The sequence below is a fragment of the Pezoporus wallicus genome, unplaced genomic scaffold, assembly GCF_028554395.1.
Source record: "Pezoporus wallicus isolate ANWC-B61680 ecotype Strahan unplaced genomic scaffold, APGP_CSIRO_Pwel_v1 contig_4830, whole genome shotgun sequence".
In the NCBI taxonomy this organism is placed as follows: domain Eukaryota; kingdom Metazoa; phylum Chordata; class Aves; order Psittaciformes; family Psittacidae; genus Pezoporus; species Pezoporus wallicus.
The window spans coordinates 400,962-428,908 of record NW_026639339.1 but is presented as its reverse complement, the minus strand read 5'-3'; the positions used below and the strand labels follow the sequence as shown (position 1 = coordinate 428,908).

Below are 27,947 nucleotides of genomic sequence, written 5' to 3'. Positions count from 1 at the left end.
AAGCCAACTGTATCCTGGGCTGCATCAAAAGCAGCGTGACCAGCGGGTTGAAGAAGGTGATCCTGCCCCTCTACTCTGCTCTCATGAGACCTCACTTGCAAGTATTACATGCAGTTCTGGTGTCTTCAACATAAAAAGGACCTGGAACTGTTGAAACAAGCCCAGAGGAGGCCACGAGGATGGTCAGGGGACTGGAGCACCCCCCGTATGAAGACGGGCTGAGAAAGCTGGGGCTGTTCAGCCTGGAGAAGAGAAGGCTGCGTGGAGACCTCATAGCAGCCGTCCAGTATCTGAAGGGGGCCTATAGGGGGATGCTGGGGAGGGATTCTTCATCAGGTACTGTAGTGACAGGACAAGGGGTAACGGGTTAAAACTTAAATGGGAAGTTCAGATTGGATATAAGGAGGAAATTCTTTACTGTGAGGGTGGTGAGGCACTAGAATGGGCTGCCCAGGGAAGGCTGTGAATGCTCCATCCCTGGTGGTGTTCAAGGCCAGGCTGGACAGAGCTTTGGGTGGCACGGTTTAGTGTGAGATGTTCCTGCCCATGGCAGGGGGGTTGGAACTTAATGATCTTAAGGTCATTTCCAACCCTAACTATTCTAGGATTCTATAAATGCCCCTGCAGAGCATCCCTAAACTGCACAGAAGGCCTGATCTTCTGTCTTCACAATAACCCTGCAAGTTCACAATTTAACCTCTTTCTGATGTCTGACAAGCTGCTTCAAGAGCTGTGTATTTTGAATGCCACTCACTGAAAGGTTTCATACTCATGGACTTGAAGCAAAGATAAAAAACCAGCAAGTTTTAAGGTCTCTTGCCTCAAAACCATCCTGACTGATCATGGTTGACAAATCTGATTTGGAGGATCAGAAGAAAACCAGTTATATATTTCTTAGGTCTAGCATTTCATATTCATGAAGCAGACACTTTAATTTTGTACAGACCAAGCCACAATATTTCTTTGAAGCAAATCAGAGAGATGGTGTGTTTGATTAGATGACCCAGCATTTTTGAGGCAGAATATGAGGCAATGAAAACTTGTGTTTTGGGTTACTAGTTTAATCAGAATAGTAAAGAAGTCTGTTGTTTTAAGCTTTCCTATACTATCAGCCGTCGAGGCACCAGTTCACCCTGGCCATCCACGTCCACTGGAACTTCTTCGATAACCTCTGTTTAGAGAGGTTATTGAAAGCCACAGGCTAAAACCAGCATGAAAATCTAACTCCTATTATATGTATGTGAATCACTCACCCCAGAAATGACACTGTGTTAACCTCCCCCCAGCACCCCTCATTTTTGTTTAGATTGTTCGTATATGTGGGAACAATTGTGAGTGCAGTGAGAATCACAGTACTGCATCAACAGCTCTGAATCTCTTTAGAAGTACCTGATGAGAAAGTTTTTTCTTGTACTTTTCTAAAGTGCAGAGTGAATCAGGCTCATGATTAAAAATGTTAATGACCACCTCCTTCCTGGAGTTGACTACTCACACCAATCACACTTCCAGTAACTTTTCAGCTACAACTAACAACTTACAGTTCAAAGAAGTGTTAATGTGTTTACCACGTTTGATTTAGTCAGTGATGGCTGAAATACACCTCCCTTGAGCTGAAATCAGGAAGAGTAGGAAACTGTCCCCCAATCTACACAGTTTGCTTACCTCCTCCTGTTTCGTGCCGGTGTGTTGCATCGTTCCCCTGAGAAGTGGTGTTGGCTGGGCCGAGCCAAAGGCGGCTGCCTGTTTGGTGCCATCTCCCATGGTCGCATTGGTGGTGATGGAGCTGGTGATGTTGCTGAATAGTCAAAGACTGAATGGGAAAGGCGCTGTCGCTTTGGACTGGGACTGTCTTCACTCTATGCCAGTTAAAAACAAACAAAACAAAACCAAAACCCACCTCCAGATGAGTGAATTACACTCCACATTTCAGTATTGCTTTGCAGCTAGCATCACGAGTGACTTACTGAAGACTGCACTAAAGCACCACAAAACTGAACACTCTCAAGAAGTTGCCTATTTATTATCTTTATAACACAACTTGGTGATGGCTCCCTAACCCCTAAGAGGATTACTACTAAATCATATTTTAGCAGCATTAAAAGATAAAAATTCTAACATCCATACAAAACTATGTAAGAGAGGAGAGTAACATGAAGAAAATAAGGCATACCCTATTTTACATCCTCTTCTACCATGGCATTTATAGGCTACAGAAGCATGAAAAAAATATAGAGTCTTCAAAACAGTGCAATCCGTACATGTCAGTGAGCAGATGCCATGCAGATCTTGCATTCTGTATTGCTTCCCTCTCCTTTCAGGTCTGTACTTAAGAGAGTTCATACAGACATCTGTATTTATTTTACAGAGTTAAAATAGTACTGCAGCCTATTTTAACTCTGCTATCTCAGTACAGTGGTGTTTCATGCTTCTACTTATTCATCATTAAAAGTACTTACACATAACCTGAAAATAAAATAATGACCGATCTGTGGCTAAGTCTGTGTACCTCACTAGAATTCTGTCGGCACTGGACAGTGCCTGAAGTTTTAGGTGCTAGTAATATGAGTAATGGCCATAGGTCTCAGCTCTTTTGTCCTGCATATCTTCACAACTGCCCTCACCACCGAAATTTCTCACAGGTTCCACATCTGGGCTTTTGCTTATATGGACGACTTCCTCCTCTACCACCCAAGCTCTAGGTACCTTGCTAGAGTTAGCCACACTGTCTGCAATTTTCTTCAAGCAGTAGGAGTCCGTATCAACTATGGTAAACACACTCCTTCTCCTGTTCATGAAATCAAGTATCTGGGTTATCTGATTAAAGACAGAACTGTAGGAATTCCAGAAGATCAACAGATGAAGACTCATCAAGTAATCAAGAAGATCCAATTAAGATCTCCTTCATGTCATATTCTCAGTTGGTTCTGAACACAACCACCTCTCCCCTTCACTACTGAATCCTCAAATAGAGCTGTCATTCTTCTCAAAAGATCCTGACTCTGAATCCAGCAGCAAATGCAATAAATGTCCCTGCCCTTCAACCCACTATTCTGTCAAAATTATCACACACCATGCTGTTAACAAGCATAAATGTAAATACAGAACAATAAAAGTTCTACCCAATTCACCAACTGAACACACAAGAACTAAAAGCAACACAGGAACCTCCACAGTGGATCCACCCTCAAGTCCAAACATCACAGACTTCTATGACAGAAAACTCCAGCAGCAAGCCAAATCACGGTATTCTCCTACTCTCCAACATGTCCACTCAACCCCCCATTTCCATTTCAGCCCACCACAGCACTATTTCAATTAACCAAAATGACCCCAGACATCTGATGCACAGAAAAATGAACTTGTCTGCAATGGCTTTATGTTCCTAACCTGTCCTCTCAGGGCCCAATAACACACAGGTTGTTAAAGATGCTATTTCAGATTTACTTGTAGACCAGTCTATGGACATCTTCTGATTGTTGGCTCTGCAGGGGCTGATCATCTTCTGAATACTCTCAGTTGCTTCTTGGTAAGTTACCACTCACATACATATAATTGTCAATTTTCTTTCCAAAGCAAGCATGCTCTTCTTTACCACCTGAAAGTTTTGTGCAGGTGTTTAACTGAAAAAGATACATTTCTTCTCTCTCGACCTGTGGCCATTTTAACTAAATTCCAGTCCTTTTCAAATACTTTAACACAAACTGTAGTTTTCCCCTATTATACCTTATCTCAAGGAATCACTAGTAAAGCTTCCTTCCCACTTCCTGTGCACCTCCTCACTGGCAAAGCACCAGTGACTGAAAAGTCCTTGATCAGGGTAAGCATTACGTAGCAGGAACTAAAACATTGCTGTGTTACCAGCATTGTTCTCAGACTAAATCTGTAACACAGCATTGCACCAGCTACTAGGAAGGAGAAAAATAACTGTTACATCTACCCTGCAGCCCACAAAGACCTTTATAATATAAGTAAGGAACAGAAAAGGGTAAAAAAGAAGCAGCAACCCCAACAAAAGCATAAAGTAAGCAGGGGTGTCCATTTTTAATTCTACATCTAATCAGAGAGATGTAGAACTATCAACATGTTTTTAAGGAAACAGGCTGACAATGGATGCATCTGCTTGTGGCTCAATCTCTTTTGAACTCCTTGACTAACTGCACTGGGACATTTTAGAGGAAAATAGTTCAAAATGAATGTGTGCACACGGGGGTTCCGCAAAGTACATACCCAGCCAAAGCGCGACTTTTCCCTCAGGTGTTCAGCACCACAAAACCGGTGGAAGAGATCTCTGACAAGTGCCATGAGAGCAAAACTACTGTGAAAGTATGAGTTTTGTGAGATTTCAGAGAATTTCACCAGCGGACAAATCATAAGGGCACTGTGCAACATTTGTTCTGCCATTCAGATGTGCTTAGCTCTGCTATTCAGAGCTGCTTATTTAATCTGTTTCACTGATGTGACAGAATGAGTTAGAGAGAAGGATGATTTATGGCACAAGTTGGAGCTTTCAGGATGGGAGTTTTTATATCCTGATGATTCAAGTCCACTCAAAGAGAAACATAAGTCATAAACCCACAGCTAAATAAGGTATGCTGGGGTCTTGGAAGTGCACAAGGAAAAGTCAAACAGGAAGAAAACACCAGGTTTAGGGAAGCTGGCATTAAATGAAACACCAATGTAACAAAAGGTACACTGCTGTCTTGCCACATTCCACAGCTGTCTTGGACTGGGGATCTTCCACTGCTACTGCCCCAATTTAAATCTGACACCTTTCACTCCCTGCCCTAATACGCCCTGCCCTGAAGAAAACAGTGTACTTTGGAGAAGCAGTTCTTGAATAATTTTTCCCTTTTGTTCGTGTGGAGTGCACCATTTCAAAGACAGTGGAGATGCAAACTGCTAAGCAGTTAGCCTTTACCATCACTCCAAATCCCTCACACAGCTATTGCAAACCCCATAATAAGCGTAATTGCCCTCTGCAGTAAGCAACACTACTTTTACCCAAAATTGTTTCCCATTATAAAGCAAATAAAGATAAAATAATTTTTGAAAATGCATGTAAGTATAGATTTAAAATGTAATTATGTCTTTTTTTTGTACTGAAAAAGAAGTAACCTGAAACTAAGCCAGATTTATCTGCAAACAATGTGAAAAAAAACAACACAAACCTAAACTCAAGTAAGATTTGGTGATTTATCTTTGTTTTTATTAAGAAACCAATTTGCATGTGATGATTCTAGCAAGGTAATACTAGAATGTGGGAAAGCAGAGGGAGCTAATGAGAGACATAACTTGTAGAACTTAAGATTTGTTTTCATGTCATTTTCAACAAGCATGTTCAACAAACATGGAGTATCTACTACTGCCAGTATAATTTTGCAATCTATGTTATATTGGTCATTAAGTTCAGTAGTTTATTCGTGGAGTATGATACTTCCAGCAATGACAGCAGCTCCACAAATCTCCAAACCACTCTATTTGCGTCTTGCTAATATTCAAAACATTCTCTGGGATTACTGCTGCTTATCACAGCTATTGTGCCATGTATTTTTCTCCTGCCCAGCAAACAGCAAGAGTAGAATGTCTGGCACCTATCAAGATTATTGTATGGAGCTTTTAATAAACAAGGTAAAAGCCTTATTTTAGGTATTAATTCAACAAAAAGAGCACGATGAACAGAAACTTAGATTACTTCATCTTTAAAGGCAACTATGTCAGAACAAAGGCATTAGATTGCTGCTAGTAAAAGAAGCAACTTACGCCAAGAAGCTAAAACCTACAATCTCATCCCCAAATGTCATCCTGTCACAAGCATCTCCAGTATTCTGCCCCGTTTTCATCTGTATGCTGTAGAAACTCTCACAGCGTAATGGCAACAAAGGTGATTAAACAGTATGCCTGCTTGTAAAATACCCTTTAAATGAAACATACTAATAATTAGAAATGGTTTGTTAAACCTCTGTATATTTCTTTCATTTGCGAAAGACTAAATATTTTCACCAACACAACACCCTTTGAGGTGTTTCTTTTCCATTCTCCCTTTCCAATCAAATTATAAAGACTGCATACACTGAAACAAGGAGGCACAAAAGTACAAAATGTAATCAGTTCTAAGTAATGTTAAGTTTGGTGGCTTTGTAATGGAAAATAACTGTGGTGCTTGAAGGTAACTGACAGAGTTTCAGGACCTCAGTACAAAAGGTGTGAGAAAAGCAGAATAGAAGGACAGGACCTGGGGATGGGGAGTATGTGGGACTAGCAGATGTCCAGGGTGGGCACAGATAAACTAACTGATAAGTAAAAGGACAGGATGATTGCTATGCTTGAGGTGTTAATAAACCCATTAAGCTGGTGTAAGCATCTACTCGGGAGTATCCCGGACTAGCCGATGTCCAGGATGAGAGCAGTTTAACTGATAAGCAGAAGGCCAGGATGATTGCTATGTCTGTAATGTTAATTAAGCTTGTTGGGAAAAGTAAACGACCCTTAAAGACCACCATATTTTTGTATGCATGCCGGAAACTTTTTGGAAAATGATCTCATATGCACAGTGACCATATAAGGATGACCTGTACAGCAATTCGGGGACACACGTTAGGAGGAGCTATCCCCCGTGTCTCCCAGCGTCGCAATAAAGAATACCTGCTTGTCAACTTGAAACTGCTGGCAAATTTGTTCCTGGAGTTTTCTCCAAATCAACACAGACACACACACACAGATGACCAACCAACACAGAAGGGAATTATTACCAAAACAATTGCTGACCATATCTGAAAGTCACTCTTCTCTCCAACCCTTTTTGCACGTTTTCACTTAATGGTCCTGGCAAACACAAGACGAAACTACTCCATACCCTGTTGTGGTTTAAGTCCAGCTGGTAAGTTAGCACCACACAGCTGCTTGCTCAGCCCCTTCTACTCCCTCCCCAGGCTGGGATAAAGAGGAGAATCGGAAGAACATAAACCCCACAGAGATGAGAATAGTCCAATAACTAAACTACTACTACTAATGAGGTAAATAACAAGGGGAGAGAATATAAAACTAAAAAGTGAAAGGAAAAAAAAACCAACAATCAACACAAGTGATGCACAATACCGTTGCTTACCACCTGCTGACCAATACTCAGACCGACTTGAGCAGCGATCTGGGCCTTCCGGGTGACTCCCCCCCATATACTGGGCATGATGCGCTGTGGTATGGAATACCCCTTTAGCTAGTTTGGGTCAGGTGTCCTGTCTCTGCTCCCTCCTGGCTTCTTGTGCGCCTCCTCACTCACAGAGGATGAGAGACTGAAAAGTCCTTGCTCAGGGTAAGTGCTACTGAGCAAGAACCAAACCTTACCAGTGTGTTATCAGCATTTTTTCTCAGACTAAATTCGTAACACAGCACTGCACAGCTACTAGGGAGGAGAAAAATAACTATTACAGCTGCACCTGGGAGATACCCTCAATTTCAAATGTAGGGGACAAACTACATCTACCCACAGTCCACAAAGACCTTTATAAGTAAACTAATACTCAGAGAGAATTTTCAAGCATAGCCTTTTCCTTAGATTTTTTTACACAGTAAGCACAGTCTGATGGATATACCTCACATAACCCTGCCAGGGTGACTGGAAATCTGCAGCTGCATGTTTCCTCTTCATGAACACATACAACTGCATGAAAAGGCAATTATTTTTCCCAAGAAACATGACATTAATAAACATTTTCAAATGTTACTATAGGTATATCTAACGGACTAGTAAACAGAGCATTTTACACACTGCACCTGCAAGCAATCTATACAGTTCCAACAACAGCGATCTGATTTCCACTCCACTAAAGCTCTGATCATACCTACAATAGCAGCACATTCCTGGGCTGAACAGTTGCATCCAAATGCAGTGGCTTATTCACAGGCCAGGACTAAGCTCAGTTTAAGTACGTAATACAGCTCAGGTCTAGTAAGGTCTGGAAGAGCTGTGCCCCAGGACACTAGAACCAAGACAAAAGTCACTATGCGACTGGATGGAGTTATCAAGGCCCAGAGAATCTTCTTAAGTCTCATGCCATCTCACCCCAGAAACCAGCAGAGGAAGAAGTCTAACTTAGGTCTGACATTACAAGATAGAGTTTACAGGTCTCTGGTAAAGAGAGAAGCAGCTATTCCCACTGAGGAAAACAAACCACCTCAACTGTTATATACTGTAATAAACAAATCCTCACTGAGCAGTCAGGATGTAAAAATGTACACACAAAAAAAATGTACATGCAATTATAAATTAATGCAGGATGGGTATCGCAGACAGAGCTCTGGTCTCTACTGTAATCTGTGTATCAGAGAAATGGGAGCACAATCAAGCTGCAGAGAATACTGGAGCCTGGTTTCCAAACACGTTTTATTTCCACTGAAAGAATGGCAGCAGGGTATTTCCACAGTTACTGCACATGAATGCTCCTGTTAAAGTCCTCTACATAAAACTCAGGAGTGGTTAATGGTTGGACTTGATGATCTTAAAGGTCTCTTCTAACCTAAATAACTCTATGAAAGAGAGAAAATTTACACAGTATTTGGTAAAAGGAACACAATTTGTAAAATAAGAACAGCACTACCAATGGCATAAAGAGGATGCAAGTCCATTTAATTTTTGGGTTTCAGAGATACAATGGTATGTATCAATTAAACTGCTTCTGTACCTAACCACTGTACCAAACCCACTTACCAGTAGCTTTTCCGAGCTGTCCCTAATTCACTGATGTTCAATGGGATTAATTCATTATTTACTGATGGCAAGCACAATGGACAATGTTGCTCTTCAGCGACCAGAACTGACAATGAATCCTCCAGACAACATGTTTTTGCAAAAAACCTGAGGCATGTGATTGCGAACTGCATACCAATAGCATACGCCATATTCCATCAAAGGTACCTCTTCATTTTATTTATGATCAGAACACACTAATAACCTGAACACTGAATTTGCTGTTTATTTGGCATCAGGCTGACAAGCCATTCCCAAGGTCTTCTCTGTGTTAGTTCCTTCTGACATGCAAGTGTTTAGGATATGCAAGAAACAACATTTACTAAACCTAAACTGTTCAAGTTTCCCACAGTAAGTATTTTCAACAATCTTAAGAATTTGATTGTTAGGCAACAATTTCTTGTAAAAAATGCTGGAATACTTCCTTTGCTGCATGTGAATTTAAAACACAGAAAACCATTAAAAGGGTGTAAAAATCTCAGTATCCTATCTGGCACACTCATCAGCAAAAAGAAAACGAGCAAACTGTGTTTAGTAGTACTACACCTTCCTCATTTTCAAGTTCTACTGCTCATACAAAAAGGTCAGGGCAAGCCACAATGCATGTATAATATTTGAAACATTTCATTTCCTAAAACTGAAGTGAGTTTAAGAATCAAGGAAACACCCTGTCATCTCGAAGTTATTCAAATAGAATCTGAGCACTACTTGCTACTGCTTACAGCATTTGCTGCATGCAAACAAGAATCCGCTGAAATGTGAAAAGAATTTTAAATAATTTTTTATAAAAATGAAAGCCATTTCAATGCCGCTAAATTATTTAAAAAAAAAGGAAAAAAAAAAGATGGTATTTATTTTTATATTGCATCAAGGTGTTTTTTCCAGATACTGATCATTACCTCTCATAATCCAAACACCAAATGAACTTCAATAAGGGAAAAACCCCTCAGCTATACCACCCTCTTTATTAAAGAACAAAGTTGTTGTAAAACTAATAATTTTATTTTAGAATCCCAATTTATGGACTGAATTTTGAACTGAACTTTGTCTGTGGTGTGGGTGATAGTAAATGAAAAGAGCACTGTTCCTGCAGCTGTTTTCTGCAGTTGACATGCTCTGTGGTAGTAAGCAAAACCTGTCACATAGGTTTAGTGTATTTTTAAGCCTTCTTACTTAAACAAAAGTTATGCAACAAATAGTACTAGTATCCAATCAATTTTTTTTTTTCTATTCTCAATTTATCATTTCCTACCACTTCAAGTTGCCTGCCAAGATCTGAGTTAAAGCGTCCATGTTTTGACACCAATACCCCTAACACAACACAGAAAATACCATTTCAGGTGATGGTGCCAACAGTCCTGAATTCCTGTTTTGGTATGTAAATAGAACAGAAGATTAAGTTTTAAATTAAAATCATGCTTTTCTGTTTATAGAAAACGGGCTAATTTCCCTATATACAAGGCTGAAACACATTAAATTCAGCACATGTACCATTCAAATATGTTCATCACTATGAAGAAATTACTTCAAATGTCATAAAATATACTAAAATACTGATATACTTACAATGATGCCAGGGCAAGAGGAAACAGGTGACATCAAGACAAGGTGTTCAGATAAATCCAGACTTCAAAGAAATCAATTTTTCAATTTTGTTCTTTCAGCTGATGGGGCAAAGAATCTCAAGAGAAGTCCAGCCCAACGCTGTCTTCATGCCAAAGTATTCTCTACATACAGTTTCCATGTACAGTGTGTATCCACTATTGATTTTTTCATTTAGGCATGTGAAACTAAAATACCAGTACATCAACACAGACAGGGTAATTAAGACAGCTATAAAACAAACTGCACTCCACTTAAAAGAATTTTTTCCCCACATTAGACTACGTATGTGTGCATACAAGCATGCACACAGGCTTGGGGAAGAGAGGCTGCAGGGCAGCTCAGTGGAAAAGGACCTGGGGGATGCTGACTGATGGAGCTGAACATGAGCCAGCTTGTGCTCAGACATTCTAGGTGGCCAACAGCATCATGCCTGTATCAGCAACAGTGTGGCCAGCAGGACCCCGGGCAGTGATCATCCCCCTGTAAGGGTGAGGCTGCACCTCAAATCCTGTATTCAGTTCTGGGCCTCTCACTACAAGACATTGAAGTGCTGGAGCAGGTCTAGAGAAGGGCAATGGAGCTGGTAAAGGGCCCGGAGCACTAAGAACGGCTGAGGGAACTGGGGGGGTTTAGTCTGGAGAAGAGAAGGCTCGGGGGGACCTTACAGCTCTCTACAACTATCTGAAAGGAAGAAGGAAGCAGGAGGTTGCTGGCCTCTTCTTCCAAGGAACAAACAACACGACAAGAGGAAACTGCTTCAAGCTGTGCCAGGGGAGGTTTATGCTAGATTAGGGACAATTTCTTCCCCAAAAGGGTGGTCAGGCACTGGAACAGGCTGCCCACAGCAGTGGTGGAATCACCATCCCTGGTAGTGTTCATAAACCATGTAGACAAGGTCCTTAGTGACATGGTTTAGTGGTGGCCTTGGCACTGCTGCGGTAATGGCTAGACTTCATTATTTTAATGGTCTTTGCCTACCTAAATGATTCTGTGATTCTTTTTTAAGCTCATTACATTTAGACTATGCTCTACATATTACAGAGTAATTGTTTTACATCTACACAGGCCATTTCATTTTTAGCAACAGTTCATATAAGTTTAGGAGAAATCCATCTCCTGAAGCTCTTACAAAAACTGCGAGACAGAGCATCTGTGCTCAGAAGCACCCTAAGATATGCTCTCATCCTGGTTCACACAGTGATTTAACTCTTACTGCCGTGTGAAATAACAGTCTGGCCACTTCTGTCAGGAACCAACAGACCTGGGAGGGCAGAGCACAAGGCAAAGGTAAGAGGCCCTGCAGAGAAAACAGGGCTGAGTTAACACAATTGCTGAATTTGTTCAGGACAGAGGTGTTCAGATTTTGAAGACAGGAACAAAATTGCAAGATTGATGAAAGGGCTTCCTAAACAGAAAGCAAGTAAAAGACAGTGCATGTAGTGCCACTCACACGAAGCATCACACTTCTGAAGTTGTGGGAATTACAGAAAGCAATGTTATTGCAAATGAATCGGGAAGGAAGCAGACCTATTTGAAATGTGCTTACAGAGGACCAGGAACTGTGGACATTGAAGAGATAAATATCCTATTTTCCTTATAGGGAAATAGTAAAGGCACAAGTCATTTTATAGCTGGAGCGCCTACAGATGACACTCAGTGAGGCAGATTTATGCTGTGCAACTATTTTTCTACCAGATGAGGCACTGTTCCACTGCAATCAAACTGGTTGGTCAGCAACGGGCAAAATACTCAAGGTGCAAAAGGATTTCCTTTCCTTCTTTTCCCTTTCCAAGGTTTTTATAGAGCTGCTGCTATTAGCATTTTACTGCTGCTAACACCAAAAAAGCCCTGACTTTTGATATTTTAACAAACAGAAATCAGTAGACAGCACCAAAAAGCAAAGGAAGTTTCCTTGACCTTTCAAGAGCTGAATACAAGAGGAACCTGCACACTTCACTCAAGTGCAGCTAAAGAGTAAAACCCATGAAAACCACCCTGTCAAATCAGAGACCTAGATAAGCGTTGCCCACAAGAGAATTTAAATAAGATGTATTAGATTATTTGATACAGCTGCTTACATAGAAAAGGAAACCATGAGCTGTATCTCCATGTGAAACAGTTGTCAAATGTGTATCTTTCCAGAAGTTTCAATAATCAATCCTCCACAGTTTAAAATCCCTCTGACTAAAAACAGGAAAAAAGGAAATTTCACATCATACCTGCAGCCTTATTTCCACCTTTCAAATCCCTCAGGGGCATGGGGTGGTGAAGCTACACCCAAGGATGAAGTAAGAAAACCTTTAGAAGCCTAAGAATTGCTCTGTACAAGCTCTCATTAGATTCACTAGCAAGTTAACCCATGTAAGCTTCCACGGAAAAACATGTATGACAGCTTTAAAATTCAACATGAATATTTAAGTTTGAATTCAACACAAGCCCTGAAGAAGTAACTTATCTTCCTAACTGGACCATTTTTTTTAAATTCTAGTAACAATTTGCACAGAAACCATACAATTCTCCCAGACATTACAGTATCACAGTCTGCTAGAGATTGGAAGGGACTTCAAAAAATCATCTAGTCCAATCCCCCTGCCGGAGCAGGAACACCTAGATAATGTTACACAGGAATGTGTCCAGGCGGGTTTTGAACGAAGAAGGGACTGATGAAGAGTGACAGGACAAGGGATAATGGGTTCAAACTTAAACAGGGGAAGTTCAGGTTAGATATAAGGAAGAAGTTCTTTACTGTGAAGAGTGGTGAGGCACTGGCACAGGTTGCCCAGAGAAGCTGTGGCTGCCCCATCCCCGTCAGTTTTCAAAGCCAGGTTGGACGGGACTGGGAGCGACCTGGTCTAGTGGAAGGTGTCCCTGCCCATGGCAGGGGATTGGAACTGGATGAGCTTAAGGTTTTTTTCAACCCAAACCAGTCTGTGATTCTATATTTAGTTAAGTTGATGAACAAACACCACAAATTACAAGAGCACTGATGTCACTGCCACTCATATCAGCTTCATTACCAAAAGTGTTTTCAACTTGCAACTTTAATTTAGCATTTATATTTTTGTGAATGAGATACAAATCAAATAAATTTTAACCTGCTCTGTAATTCAGAAATGACAAAGTAAGTTTCACACAGGAGGATTTTGAGACCCCCAGTTTATAAGCCTTTTTTATTTATATAGCACTTCTTGCAATTGTGACTTAACATGGACTATCCCCTGCCAGCAATTCCCTGGAAAACTTCTTCACATTGCTATTCTATGTATGCATAAGGTCTTTTTTCCCCTAGAGATCTGGTGGTTAAGGAAGACCAGTAACATTATCAAACCTCACCAGCCATTAAATCTATCATGACACCTATTTGCTCTCCCTTCTTATACCCAATTTTTAACAACCGCACTCTCTCTTACACATCAGTACCCAGAAACAGGAATATTTATGCAAGAATAAGAATTAACTCATATATAGTGAAAGATACTAACAGAATACCCTGAACACGTTTGCTAAAATCAATGTTTCATAGAATAGCATAACAGACTGATTTAGGTTGGGACAGTAAAGCTCACTCAGTTCTAACCCCCTGCCATAGGCAGGGACACCTTCCACTAGACCAGACTGCACCAAGCCCCGTCCAACCTGGCCTTGAACACTTCCAGAGATGGGGATGGGGCAGCCACAGCTTCTCTGGGCAACCTGTGCCAGCGCCTCATCACCCTCACAGGGAGAAGCTTCCTTAAGTCCAACCCGTTTCAGTTTGAACACATCACCCCTTGTCCTGTCACTACAGTCTGCAGTTGGCTCTAAGTCTACCTCTGCCCGCAACCCATTAACCGATTTTAACAGGACCAAACGCTCACGTCCTCAAATCAAGGTCTCACCTACCCCTGGCCGCCACCGGGCGCACGGTCCTCTCGCCCCTCAGCTTCATCAACGGCCCCCCGGCAGAGCCAGTTACGGCGGGAAGCCTGGACTGCGCAGGCGCCAGTTCAGCCCACTTTTGGTTTCGGTTTGCTGTGGCTGCTGTTGGGCGCGTTCTGCCAGCGCCCACAGGGAACGGATCGGCACGGAGCGGAGCGAATGGCAGCAGATCGTGGGGATGCAGCACACACCGACCGAGAGGGAGCGAGCCAGCGAGGGAACACGGTCCACGGGGTGGCCGCGTTTCGGCAGCACACGCTGCCGCCACCGGCAAGGGGTAGTGGGGTGGGGATTGGAGGGGACCCGAAGCCTCCCAGCAGAGGCCGTGTACCGGCTCTGGGCGTTCCTGATGCGCACAAACGGCGACACTGAGAAAAAACGATCAATAGAACCCACAGGAGCAACGTCCACCGGCGAAACGTGATGAGCTCCTGCTGCGAGTGCCTCCGGGAGGCTGGTGATGGAGGAGCTCAGTGAACACGGGGAGGTATCTCGGAACCGGTTCGCTCGAGCTACTCCTTAAGTAAGACAGAATTACAGAATCAACTGGGTTAATCATGAAATCCAACCTTTTCCCAGCACTGCCAAGGCCACCACTAACATATCACTAAGGACCTCATCTACACGGTGTGTGAACGCTTCCAGGAACGGTGATTCCACCGCTGCCCTAGGCAGCCTGCTCCAATGCCTGACCATCCTTTCAGGGAAGAAATTGTTCCTAACATCCAGTCTAAACCTCCCCGGCACAGCCTGAGGCTGTTTCCTCTTGTCCTATCATGTGTTCCTTGGGAGAAGAGATCAGCAACCTCCTGGCTCCATTCTCCTTTCAGGCAGTTGTAGAGAGCGATAAAGTGCCCCTTGAGCCTTCTCCAGACTGAACACCCCCAGTTCCCTCAACCGTTCCTCATCACACTTGTGCTGCGGGCCATTCACCAGCTCCATTGCCCTTCTCTGAGCCTGCTCCAGCAGGTCAATGTCTCTCTTGTAGTGAGGGGCTCAGAACTGAACACAGGAGTCAAGGTGCACCCCCACCAGGGCCATGCAATGCATTGGAGGTATCACCACCCCAACTATTTTCATGTTTTAAACCTATCTCCACTCCCTGTACTTCAGTCTAATTAATGTTTCCCCAAATCTGATACAGGAAAACAACAACTGTTGTTGATCAGTGGTCGGCCAGGCTGGACAGGGCTTGGAGCAACCTGGTCTAGTGGAAGGTGTCCTTGCCCATGGCAGGGGTTTGGAACTGGATGACCTTTAAGGTCCATTCCAACCCAAACCGTAATTCCATGATAGAAAGAATTCATGCTCTAAAAGAGACAATTCACCAGGCATGAAAGTAGTGGAAAATCACTAAAATATATCCTTGCATCTGCCAGCTGTGAAATGAAAATGAAAAAAAGCATATATAATGCTGCTCTGAAAGAATGGGCAGAATTAACTGAAACTAAGGGGTGGGAAGATGAGGTACACCAAGAGGAATTAGTGCTGTCCTAACTGGACATGAAGATCTTTTTCCAGTTTTGAAACTGGATGGGGCAAAGAAACTACTATAGCCATTTTTCAATGTGGTGTACATCACACAAGGTTCATTTAGTCTTCACATACAAATAAGCATGATGGACCTTAAAATACCTGAATTCCTGAATCATTTTGAGTTCAGCTGTGGGTGAGTCCGCTAGACTTATCCCACCTGACCCTACACCATCTGAAGAGAAAAACAAAGTGTATTTCTTTTTCTTTTTTTTTTTTAATGTTTAGGATTAAACTTGTAAAATACTCCCCCTCTTGTGAAAAAAAAAAAACAAAAACAACAAAAACCAAACAACCCAAACAAAGAAAAATACCAGGGTTGGCAGCCTTCTGCATTATAGACTGAAGACTGGATGTCCATCAAGACACGGAGAAGAACATAAGCTTAAAACCAAGATGTTACTGAAGAGATGGAAGATGACTGGGAAACTTAAAGCTTAGATATAGTGAATCAAAACAGGTAGTTCTGTATTTAGGTCTTAAGTAGCAAGCAAAATGAAATTCCCTACATATTATAAGAAAGTGAATCTAACAGGAGTAATACCAGAAAAGTAAAATGAATGAAATTAAAAAGGAGTAAAGCAAGATAAATATTTGGAAATAATAGTAATAATTAAAACAAAAAGAAAAAAAATCCAGTGGATTGCTTCCATGATGCTTTTATTTTTTCATTATTGCTGGGCTGTCAGTTTGGTTTTTAACTGCGTGAAAAATAAGGAATAGATAATTTGATAAGACCTCTGAAAAGAGATGTGCCAAGACTAGTTATGAGTTGCATCTTTGGAGTTTCTTTTCAAGTTGCGCTAGCATCCTTTAATGGGAGTACGATACTGGTGAAACGATCACCCAAAGGACAAAAAGTATTTTTAAAGCTAAATAAACTGAGTAAGATTGAAAGGCTCTGCAGCGTAATACACCTGCACCTATCTCTCTATTTAACATTAGTAGGAAACTATTGCTCAGGCATTAAAGCAAAATAATATTCCAAGGAAATATATTTCCTTGTTACAAATACCTTTCTTCTAAATGCCGTGCTCCATAAAGAAATTTACTCAGTTCTGTTATTTAATATTTTAAGAATGACAACTCCAATTTAAGTATTTAATTAATTTAAAAATAATAGGTATTAAACATATACATGCTTATACTTTAAAGAAAAATAAAATAAAAGTAAAAGTGAAAAAAAGGGTCCCCAGAGTAATGCACTGAGGCTTAAAGGTTGCCACCTCCAAAGCAACAGTTATTTAAAGATGTATGTCTGTCACAGTCACTTTGCAACACAAAGTAAAATGGGAAATGTACTCTGCATCTGAGCTAAACTAGATCTTCTTACGAAACAAGAGGCAAAACACTGCTTTCAATGCTACAAAATGAAACAGGTACTTAGTAGTACCAATGTAGCTCTCAATGCCACACATTTTTTTATTACAGTAAGGCTGCACGCGAAAAACCTTACAATTTCATTTCCTGCTGGTGTCACTGGACATGAATTCAAGATTCTCATGTACCAAGTCAACAAAATCAAGTAATTGAGGAGGAAGCCTGGAAACTGTTTTCATTCAGGTTACAGCATTCCTTTACCATGTGTGATGTAGAACTTCTCATGCTGCCGCCCAGGAAACAAAGACTGGGCTTGTGGAGAATTTACTGTACATGCAGATTGCCAGTCAAATACTATAAGTTTTCTAGGATGTAGAAATGACTATCCATTACAGAGATTATCTCTGTAATACAAGAACTGGTTACACATGTTCAAGCACAGTTATTTCACTGAAATATGCGTATTTACCAATCAAAGATGTGTCGAACTATTTAGAAGGCACATTTTTCATGTTTCTAGAATGAATACAAAAAAGTCCAATTAATAAGAATTTTAACATAAATTAAATCCTGCATTTTATCTTGAAGTAATATTCCTACCAAAATCAGCAATACCAATGAGAAAAATTATTTTCTCTTCTAAAATTTAAGCCAAGTAATTTTAACCACCCCTGCTTAATCCCTCCTCCCAAACCTATGAAGAATCTAAAAAATGCAATTTCCAAACTTAAAACCGTTTTAATTGCTCCAGTATGAATAAAACTAAGGGAAGACAATCAGCCTAACATAGAGGTGATCTTCCATGTAATGACAGGAAAGGAAAAGCATTACAATGGAATGCCAGTGCGAAGCTGGTGTACAGGATGGTTCTGAAACGGAATTTCCCCCACCTGCTCCTCACCCAAGAACATTCCAGGGACAGAGTGCACAAGGAGCAAAAACGAAAGTGACAAACACCCCTGAAAACTGTTAACCAGTTAATCAACTGGAAACTTAAAATAGTTTTGACATGTTCTAGGCAGCCTGTTTGACCAATATCTGTAGGTTAGACTAGGCCTCAAATCTAAGATGGCACCTAAAAATTTAAAAAAAAAAAAACAAGGGGGGGGGGGGGGGGATTGGTAAAAAAGAGTGTGAGAGGGCAAAAAACACAAAACAATAGAGCAGTAAAAGAAACTTGTACTGAAAACAAATCTAGCACTAGTACAAGCTGGAACAACTATAAAATTAACTTACTCCAGAATTTCAAAAGACAAGGCTTTGCACACTTATCAAGGTGCTGCCATGCAGGTTGCGTTCCCAAGAAAGGTCATTTAAAATTTGACTCATACATGCCTTTTTAGAGGCATGTCAAGCCCAAAAGTTTAATACAAAGTGTCATACTTGTAAATAGTGTAATATATGTTGAATTAATGTTAATCAATTTGCATTATTTATGGACAGTAAAGCTTAAGGTAAAACCATCAACAATAACAGGAACATGAAAGCATGTCTCACATGCAGTTCAGCATCAGACCTTTTCGTCTCTGTATGCCACACTTAATGCCATTGATCCAAGTATCACTGAACATCCAATATCCAGCACTCTACTAACCCAACACAAACTAATCTGAGAATGTGTCACAGAAAAGGTTAGGGGAACACTTGCACACCACTACGCAGGCTGGTGTTTTAGGGCTGCAGCACCAAACAGAAGCTTCCTGGCTGTAAAACCTGACATTCCCAACTCCAAAACAGGAAAATACAGCTGCTGCAAAGAGGCTTTGAGCACTTAGGTAGCCTCTGTCTCTGAAGCTAGAAGTCACTAGACATCCTGCCTTACTTAAAAAGCAGAAAAAAAAAAAAAATTAAAATCACTGTTCTTTATTAACTGAGGTTGTCAGTATGGCACATCACAATGTTTAGAACAGCAAAGGATACAAGCAGAAAGAACAATACAGTACTAGAAGAAAAATTTCTCCTTAGCTGACTAAAAGATTGTCCTGAGTAAAATATATCTCTTACTAGGTTAGAGATAGTTCAAACAGTAACTCTGAAAACTGACTACTACATCTACAAAACAAACAGTCTTTGTATAGTAAAAGCAACACATAAAGAAACCCTAATGGATACGCATCTTGTGAAGGAAACATACATGTAATCCTCACCTTGTCACTGTCATCATTACAAATGTGATCTTGATGGATTGAGTGGCACTGAAACGATGTACCAATGCTACCTACAAAAGAGGGGGGGAGGGGAAAAAAAACATTAAAATAACCCCAATTCCCACGAACACACACACAAAAAAAAGACCAATTTAGCAAACATTGTTTTTTTTCCACACAGAAGAGAGATTTAGTTGCCAAACAGCTACATCTGCCAAGTCATGCACTGAATTCGGAGACTAAGACGAGACGTGTTGCGCAGTGTGCTGTTTTTACATTTATTTTTTCTAAACATTTAAACAGAATAGAATTAGAACAAGTTCATCAATCCAAAATAAATATATGCAGTGAAGTACATATGAATACATATAAATAAGGAGAAACTGCACACATCATGTTTAGGTGGTATAGTCCTGTACCAGATCCGTGTAGCCCTGGTTAGCCACAAAAGAGCAGTCTCTTTCCAGTGATACGTTAAGAGTGAGTGGAAAAATCCAAGGTCAATGTAGAGAAGTTTTAATTATATCTGATGTGTCTGTATTGTAATTTCTGCCTGCTTAAGGCCTTTCCACGGGTTTTGGTTTTTTTTGGGGTTTTGTTGTGGTTTTTTTTTTCCTAGGGAAAGAAGAACAGCACACCTCTAAAAAGGTTTGAGACTTTGTCCAAGGAGGGAGATGAACTAAAGTTTGAGTGGATCCATGCAGTTTCCCAAACACATTTACAGAACTCTCAATCCTACTGTAAAGTTTTATTTAATGTGCTGTTTCCTTGCTCAAAGTATAGGAGTGGGGTAACTGCTATGGTTGAATTTGTGCTTCCCTAAGATGACTTCTTGCAAATATTGAGCAAATCAACTTTTAAAAAGCAAGAAGAAAAGAAGAGTCTCATTTGTAAAGCTACACCATTTCATGATTTTTCCTTACAGAAGATCTACCTAGAACTTCTCTCCACAGTTTCTTGTGGTCCTTCTGTTATAATTTTGAAATGAACTGCATAAATTTGCTTCTTTGTGACTTAACCACTACAGGAAAAAAGTTGCCATAGCAGCCATTGACTGTGGCTCTATTGGCTTGAACAGCAGCAGAACTTGTTATGCTGTGTATTTTTGTAGGAAGGGAGAGCAAAGATGTATCACTACACAGTTGAAGTTTCAAGTTGAAAAGTTTAAAGATGGAAAAGAAAAAAAGGTCCAGTTTAAGACTGTTCAAAACATGCAAAGTTCCCTTCCCATTTCATTTAGGCTTATACAAAACACAAGTATTTTCACTAGGAACACTCCATGAGCTTTCTGGAAATTGGAACTGATTGCACCCCAAGGTGAGCTAAAAAAACCCAAAGAGAACAGGATGTTAAGGATAAGGCTTGACAACTTTCTGCCCATTACTCCTGAGGCAGCACTACTGTAAAATATGCCTTGGATTAGTCCAAGACAAAAAAAGATAGGCATCAAATAATGAAAATAACAAAATACTGTCAAATTATGACAGTATTTTATACATATAAACTTGTTTTGGGCATCTGTGTATTTAGATAATGAAAGAAATTTCCAGATGTTGTACAGAACCTATACCTAACCTCAACATTACATAAAACTTTTTCTCCACCAAATTAAACCACAAATGTGGAACTTACAGGCTACATCGTAGGCTCTACAGACAGGCTTTTCAAGAACAGCAATCACATACACAATCACAATAATAAGCTGGCTTTGATCTAGCTATAGTGAATAACCAGCTGCAATAGTACAGCTTTCAGTTAATCACACAAGGTAGGACCCCTGAGCAGCCCATGAGGTTTTGTGTTGCCATAGCTTCAATTCCAACAATATCCACATTACCAAGAGAAAAATGTAGCTTGGATTTTATCGGCATGTTTCAATCACACTTGACTGTTCTATAAAAACAGAACCACAGACAACCAAATGCAGTTAGCAGAAGATAGTACTTTCTTTTGATTTGATTTGATCCTTTTAAACAGGGTATTGCATGGTCTTCATACCATTTTCATTTAACTTCTGGTCAGCTACTAATACCCTATAGTACAATGGCAAGATGTAAGACATAACCCCTGAGCTGCAAAAATGAAGATTTTACTACACACATCCTGACTACCCTGAAGCAGTTGCCTGACTGATCTCACCAGCAACCTCACCAAAAGCAGTCTTGGAAAAGGGTTTCTTGGAAAGACAGCGCTTGAATAAGTCCAGCAGAGGTATGAGTTTTGGGACACTGACACAGGCTATTACCAGCTAAAGGCTCTGCTCCACAGCGGTGCAATCTGTAACACTGAGTTGTGCATCCAGGAAATCCTGTACCATTTGCCTGAGTTTTTAGATTTGATTTTTTAAAAGTACACTTTTCAGTAATTGAGTTACCATGTTTTTAAAGCATTTCCTTTACGAGAAACAGGTTACACGGAGACAAACCTGAAGAAAGGTAAAACACCTCTCACCCACCTGCAAGGAAGATCAACAGACAGAATCCTGAAGATTAAAACCAAAGATTGAATCGCCAGTTCTCAACTGTGGTTTACCAGGAAAACGATGCTGGAGGACTGAAAGGAACTATAACTATAAGCCAATTTACACTGCCCTGACTGTTGAGAGTGGATAAAAATTTGGTCAAACTACCTCTGAATTCTTTTGCATTAGAAATACAAACTGAACTGCTTACTCCAGGAACTGTCCACAGAATGGCCGTCACAGTAGTGATGGAAATAGAATAGGTATTACATTACCTAGATAGAATACATCTATGTACTATTGTTTTTCCTGTGATTGCAAATAATAAGCTTGTATAATGAGCTTATGATGTTTCCTTACCTCATAGAGGAAAACAGCTTTGGCCTGGCTATTGCCTTTCTCCTTCTGCATTAAATTTATATCTTTTCTAGTGAAAAGTGGGAACAACTAAACCTTGGGTGGATTCATAACCCACAGGCTCAACTACAGCCTCATCCCCTTCATAGCAGTCTTACACATGGAGAGGGCATTGCTTTGGTAACCAACCAGCTTCACTGGGCAGAAGGTCCAGATTCTGAAAGGGTTTGCATATTTTTAAGTGAAGCATTTATCTGTGTGGAAATCTGAGTCACTCCGAACACTGAAGTGCTGATGGATCCATTTGAACGTCCATCAGGAACATTCTTTCCCATGTACCCTAGATTTGCAGCTAAAGCCAGGAATCAAATAAAACTGCTGAAGATTTTTCCTCAACTAACAATGCAGTATTACTGGATAACCAAAGGCTTTCAATGAGCATATTAAGTTTTTTTGCCAAATTATTAAATAATTTCCATGCCAAGATTGATATGCATAATCTATACTAACCAGAATGCCTACAGCAAATAATCACAGTCAGGCTTGGAATACAATGAACATCCCTTCCAACATTTAAAGAATTATTGAAATTAAAAGTGTTACAGAATTCATGCTGGCTTTTACAAATTCTGTTTATATGCACTGTAAAAAATTACTGCATGAGAAACACTTTTGGAACATTCTTCAACATTCAACTTTGCTGCTTTAATAAAAATAAATATTGAAACACACCAAAAGTCAGTCATTACTGTTAGCTCTTTTCATCTCTAACATCACTCAATTCTATTTTGGATTCCACACAAGTGCAAAACTAGTATTTTAAAATTTGTATTTTTGTATCTTTACAGCACACATACAAAAGTAAGGAATGTTTTCCATAAGCTTACTGACATCTGTGTGCTCTGCTTACAGGGGATCAGTTTCTCCTGCTCATTCAAGGAGCAGTTCAGCAAGAAGTCACCCAGGGAAAAACTTTACAGCAGCAAAAAACCGTCAAGGAATCTGATTAACACAGAAATGCTATTACACCCATAAACACAGTACCACTGTTTTACTGGAACTCCCAGTATTCAAAATATCAAACAGATAAAGTGTAACTGATAGGACTGCACAGCAAAATGTGCTAGCAGGTTGTGAAGTCTGGTTCATACTAGTAAGACACAAGCAGAGAAAAAACAACTACATAAAGCAGTAAGGTCAAAAACCACTGTGTCAAATAAGCTATTTAATCATGGGGAAGTCACTTTCTATCCTGAGGAAAAACACTATTATCTGAGACTAAGCAGCAGCACCTTCCTGAAGTGATACTAAACAGAAGTTCTAAGCTGTTACTATAACACAATTCTAAGAAAATGCTGCCTTAATGATGCATGCATTAACAGGTATTTAATATCCCCTTTCCCACTACAGCATCTTAGATTTCAGTCAAGGCCTACATTAAAATAGAAATTTAAAAGCCATTTCTTCAATTTGGATACAATATGACACTGTTTATAACATCATTCCCACTTACTTTGCCACTCCAGAGTAAATCTTCTATCGTGTTTAATACACATTAATATACACTAATTAATGTACATCAATATACACTGTTTATAAACAGAAGTTGTTCAAAGATAGGTTTGATTAAAGGATAGAGGTAGAATATTCCCCTCTGTTATTTTCCCTATCCTTCTGCCTCTGATGAACTGCGTTTATAAAAATCACACTGTTCTTGGGTATCTCATGTAAGTGTGAAACACGGAAAACAACCAGTAAATAGACACTAGAGACCATTTAGGAACTTTGCAACTACAAGCCCTGTGCCACAAGACTGCTCAAACAGTCCCAGGGAAATTCACATGGTTTACATTCAATAGGGCACAAGCCAATTTCAAAGAATCACAGACTGGTTTGGTTTGGAAGGGACATTAAAGGTCATCCAGTTCCAATCACCTGCCATGGGCCGGGCCACCTTCCACTAGAGCAGGCTACTCCAAGCCCAGTTCAACCTAGCCTTGAACACTGCCAGAGATGGGGCAGTCACAGCCTCTCCACAATATCCACAACTGGACAACTTGTTGCAGTGTTTCTCTGCCTCCATCTTAAAAACTTTCTGCCTTACATTCCTAAATCTACCCTATTTCAGGTTAAACCATTACCCCTTATCCTGCCATTACAGGCCTTGGTAAAGAGCCTCTATTCATCTGCCTTAAAACCCCCTTCGAATATTGAAAGAGCACAAGAAGGTCTCCCTGGAGCCTTCTCTTCCCCAGGCTGAATAAGCCCAGCTCTCTCTGCCTGTCTCCAGAGCAGAGCTGCTCCAGCCCTCACAGCACCTCCGCGGCCTCCTCTGGACTCGCTCCAACAGCTCTACATCCCTCTTGTGAGGTTGCCCCAGACACAGGACATGCGGGGGTTCTGGGCTCAAGCACGCACTGTGGGTCATGGGGAGCTTCTCCTCACCCAGCACCCCTGTTAAGGTCCTTCTGGATGGCGTCCATTCCTGCAAGCCTATCAGTCAACTGCACCGCTCAGCTAGGTGCCATCCACAAACTTGCTCAGGATGCACTCAATCCTCCTATGTCACTGTTGAAGATATTAAATAGTACTGGTCCCAGTACGGACCCAGGAGGGACACCACTCTTTACTGATTTCCATATGGGCACTGAGCTCTTTGGACATGGCCACCCGGCCAGTTCCTTATCCCTCTAACAGGCTATCCACCGTATCTGAATCTCACCAATTTAGAAGTAAGAATGTTGTGTGACCTCTGGACATCAAACCATTGACTGAAACTCTTTGGATGTAGTCATTAAGTCAACTCCTTATCCACTGAATAGTCCATCAAGCACATATGTCTCCAATTTAGAGGCAAGGATGACGTGTGGGACCGTATCAGAGGCCTTACAGTCAAGGCAGATGACATCAGTTGCTCCTCCCTTATCCACCAACACAACTGGTCCATTGTAGAAGGCCACAAGATTAGTTAGGCATGATTTGCGCTCAGTGAAGACATGCTGGCTGTCTCTAATCACCTTCCTGTCTTCCATACGATCTAACATAGCTTCCTGGAGGATCTGTTCCATGATCTTACTGGGATGATGGGTCAGTAGTTCCAAGGTCCTTCTTTTTATCCTTTTTAAAAGGGTATTTGCAAAAGGAAGCCAAGAAAGAGAAGTGCCCATGGGATTACTGATAAAAAATACTTGAATCTGAACAATCTCAACTGCTCCCTGGACATACAAGAAATGCCTCCTAACAAATATGACAACCTTTGTGTAGGTAAGGGAGTAATTTTCAAAAAACCTGCTCACTCCCACAACCAGTTCATGTTTCTTAAAGGGTGATGTACCTACACATTTTGCAGACAACTTCAATGCTGCTGGGGACAAGCTCGACAGATTCCCAAGAGCTGATTCTCAGTGGCAGTTTGGTACTTGAACCAAATGAACAGCAGAAGAATCAGTTCCTCCTGTCTGAGCAGTCATTCTCCTGAGATCTTCTCTTGTAACAAAATCATTCGGAGCTTATTTTCTGAAGAACTGACATCAACTTAAATTGCTACTTGAAACATGCTACCTCTGCTGCTACACAATAAAACCTTTCTTCCTCTTAGCTGTTGTACTACAGGACTCTTACGAGACTTAGCTACACAGAGACAGAGGTTGATACTGTAAGACAGAGATTAAAGACAAACATTTCATTTTCTGTTCTCCTCTCCTTTGCTGTGCAGTAAGATTCAGAGCCCTACTGGAAATATCTCTGATACATATTAAAAGGAATTAATAATATATTAACAAACTAACAGGATCCTAATTTTTTGCATTAAAACTGCAAGACACTGACATTATTGCAAACGCACTCTGAAGAGCATCTTCAGTTCACGATGTCTGGCTCCGGCGACAGCTCTGCTTGGGGTCAGCTGCACAGTCTCCTCCAGGAAGTTCAGTATCTACCAGAAAGAAGAAAACTTTCTTCCTGTTCTTGTCATCTTACAAAAGGAGGCTAACAGCAATACCATAAGCCCAAAGATACCCAAATACAGTTACTTAATAGCATATGCAAATAGTTACAGGAGGAAAGAAAAGTATTTCAATAACTCAAGGCTGACTTTTGATGAAAGTAAATAAATCCTACAAAAAATTAACCTGGCAACAACAAGAATCTTTAAGTCTTATTAGAACTGAGATTTTATCATCAGTTGTGCGGGAGCTGAAGCAAGAGATACAGAAAAAAACAGGACAACTACATCAAAATTCAGGTATGAGCAGATCAGAGCTCAAGGATACCCTTCATGCTGCTCTATTTCCATCCTTACTGGACTTTGTAGTCCAAGATTTGGCTGTCTTGAGTTTCTGAGCCTTCTGAATGTAAATTATCTTTTAAAAGCTACCTGAAATTTCAAGCCATTTATTTTTCTCTATTAGTAAACAGACTATCAAACTGATTTTCTTGAAATTCATCTCCTGAGAATCACATTCAGACTCTGAAAAAGCAATGATTGCTTATGCAAACTGCCTAGCAACTTCTTTTTGGATGAAATGGCTTAAATTGCCTGTCACCATTACAATATAAACTTTTCATCATTACAACAGAAAACAGGCACAGAAGCACAACTTTAAAATGTTAAACTTTAAACTGTGGCTTGTTGACTGCTCCCTATTCCTGTATAGCATCACCCACCAAACCACCAAACCCAGCACTAGTTTGCACAAATACTTTTTTTTTCTTGTTTGAAATAAAAGCATTAAAGCTCCCACACAGCCCAGCCTGGAAAAGAGAAGGCTTCAGTGGTAAAAAACACTGCTGATGCTGTCTGACTCACGCAGCCTTTAACGCAGATAGGAAACAACAATCATTTACAATCAACTTTTTCCACTTTTGTACTTTTATCAAGAAACAGTGAAATCCTGGAACCAGAATTTTAAATACATCTCAAGTTTATTTTACTTTTTATTTTCCCTGCATGTTCAATCTACCCATAAAGCAAAAGGTAACCATGGGGCACTGTCTGTGGAACTGACCTGTAGATACCTATTTGAAATGGGATCAATTCTGAAGGCATGGTTAAAGGTGTACAATCAAGCCATCTCTAGGAAATTATTATCTCCAACACAAGACAAATGGAGCTATTGGAGTAAGTCCAGAGGAGGCCACAGAAATGCTGTGAGGGCTGGAGCAGCTCTGCTATGGAGACAGTCTGAAAGCTGGGCTTGTTCAGCCTGGAGAAGAGAAGGCTCCTTAAGGGGAGACCTTAGAGCAGTTCCAGAGCCTAAAGGGGCTACAAGAAAGCTGGAGAGGGGCTTTTGACAAGGGTCTGTAGGGACAGGACAAGGGACAGAAAATGAAGCAGCTGCAAAATGCTTCCTTCACAAGACGTGTAGCACAGGGTTTGTCTGTTAATGTTCCCAGGGTCGTTCCCCTTGGCACTACAAACAAACCAAAACATGTAGTAAAATTAGGATTATTAAGGCTTATACTGGACAGATTCATTACACACTAGGCTGCTACCAAACAATTGAACTAAAATCCTAATTGTATCACAGCAAGCTCCTTTTTTTTCTCTTTTTAAATGTTTGTGTGTAACTATACCCACCTGTACAATAGCTTGTAAAATCTGGGGGCCTGCCTGGGGGCAGAGCACAGTGTGACACTAATTATAACTTTATTACTTTGCCCATCAGCTTTGAAAGGACATGACAACGTATATAAACATCTTAAAAAACAAAACAAAACAAAACAAAACAAAACCATACACAATACTTTGCTTCAAAAGCAAACCTGGGTTAAAGATGACTTTTATACATGAGACTGAAGAGGCTTTACTGGCAAATATACTTTCGCCAACATAAATTGACTCAGTGCTGGGGACTTCTTTTCC

General features: G+C 40.6%; 1 protein-coding gene across 3 annotated transcripts in view; it reads right to left on the bottom strand.

Annotated features, from left to right (window-relative positions):
• RNF38 (ring finger protein 38) overlaps nt 1–27,947 on the bottom strand; it is an 82,538-nt gene that overhangs the window by 27,064 nt on the left and 27,527 nt on the right. The window contains exons 1-3 of one of the 3 annotated variants that reach the window (XM_057414267.1): nt 21,722–21,738; nt 19,267–19,337; nt 1,663–1,856 (exon numbers count right to left, since the gene is read on the bottom strand). In XM_057414267.1, the coding sequence (XP_057270250.1) occupies nt 1,663–1,769 (107 nt within the window). In that variant the 5' untranslated portion in view covers nt 1,770–1,856; nt 19,267–19,337; nt 21,722–21,738. Of the gene's footprint in view, nt 1–1,662; nt 1,857–2,170; nt 2,190–19,266; nt 19,338–21,721; nt 21,739–27,947 lie in introns of those variants that run through there. The other 2 variants (XM_057414266.1, XM_057414268.1) reach the window with 2 other exon arrangements.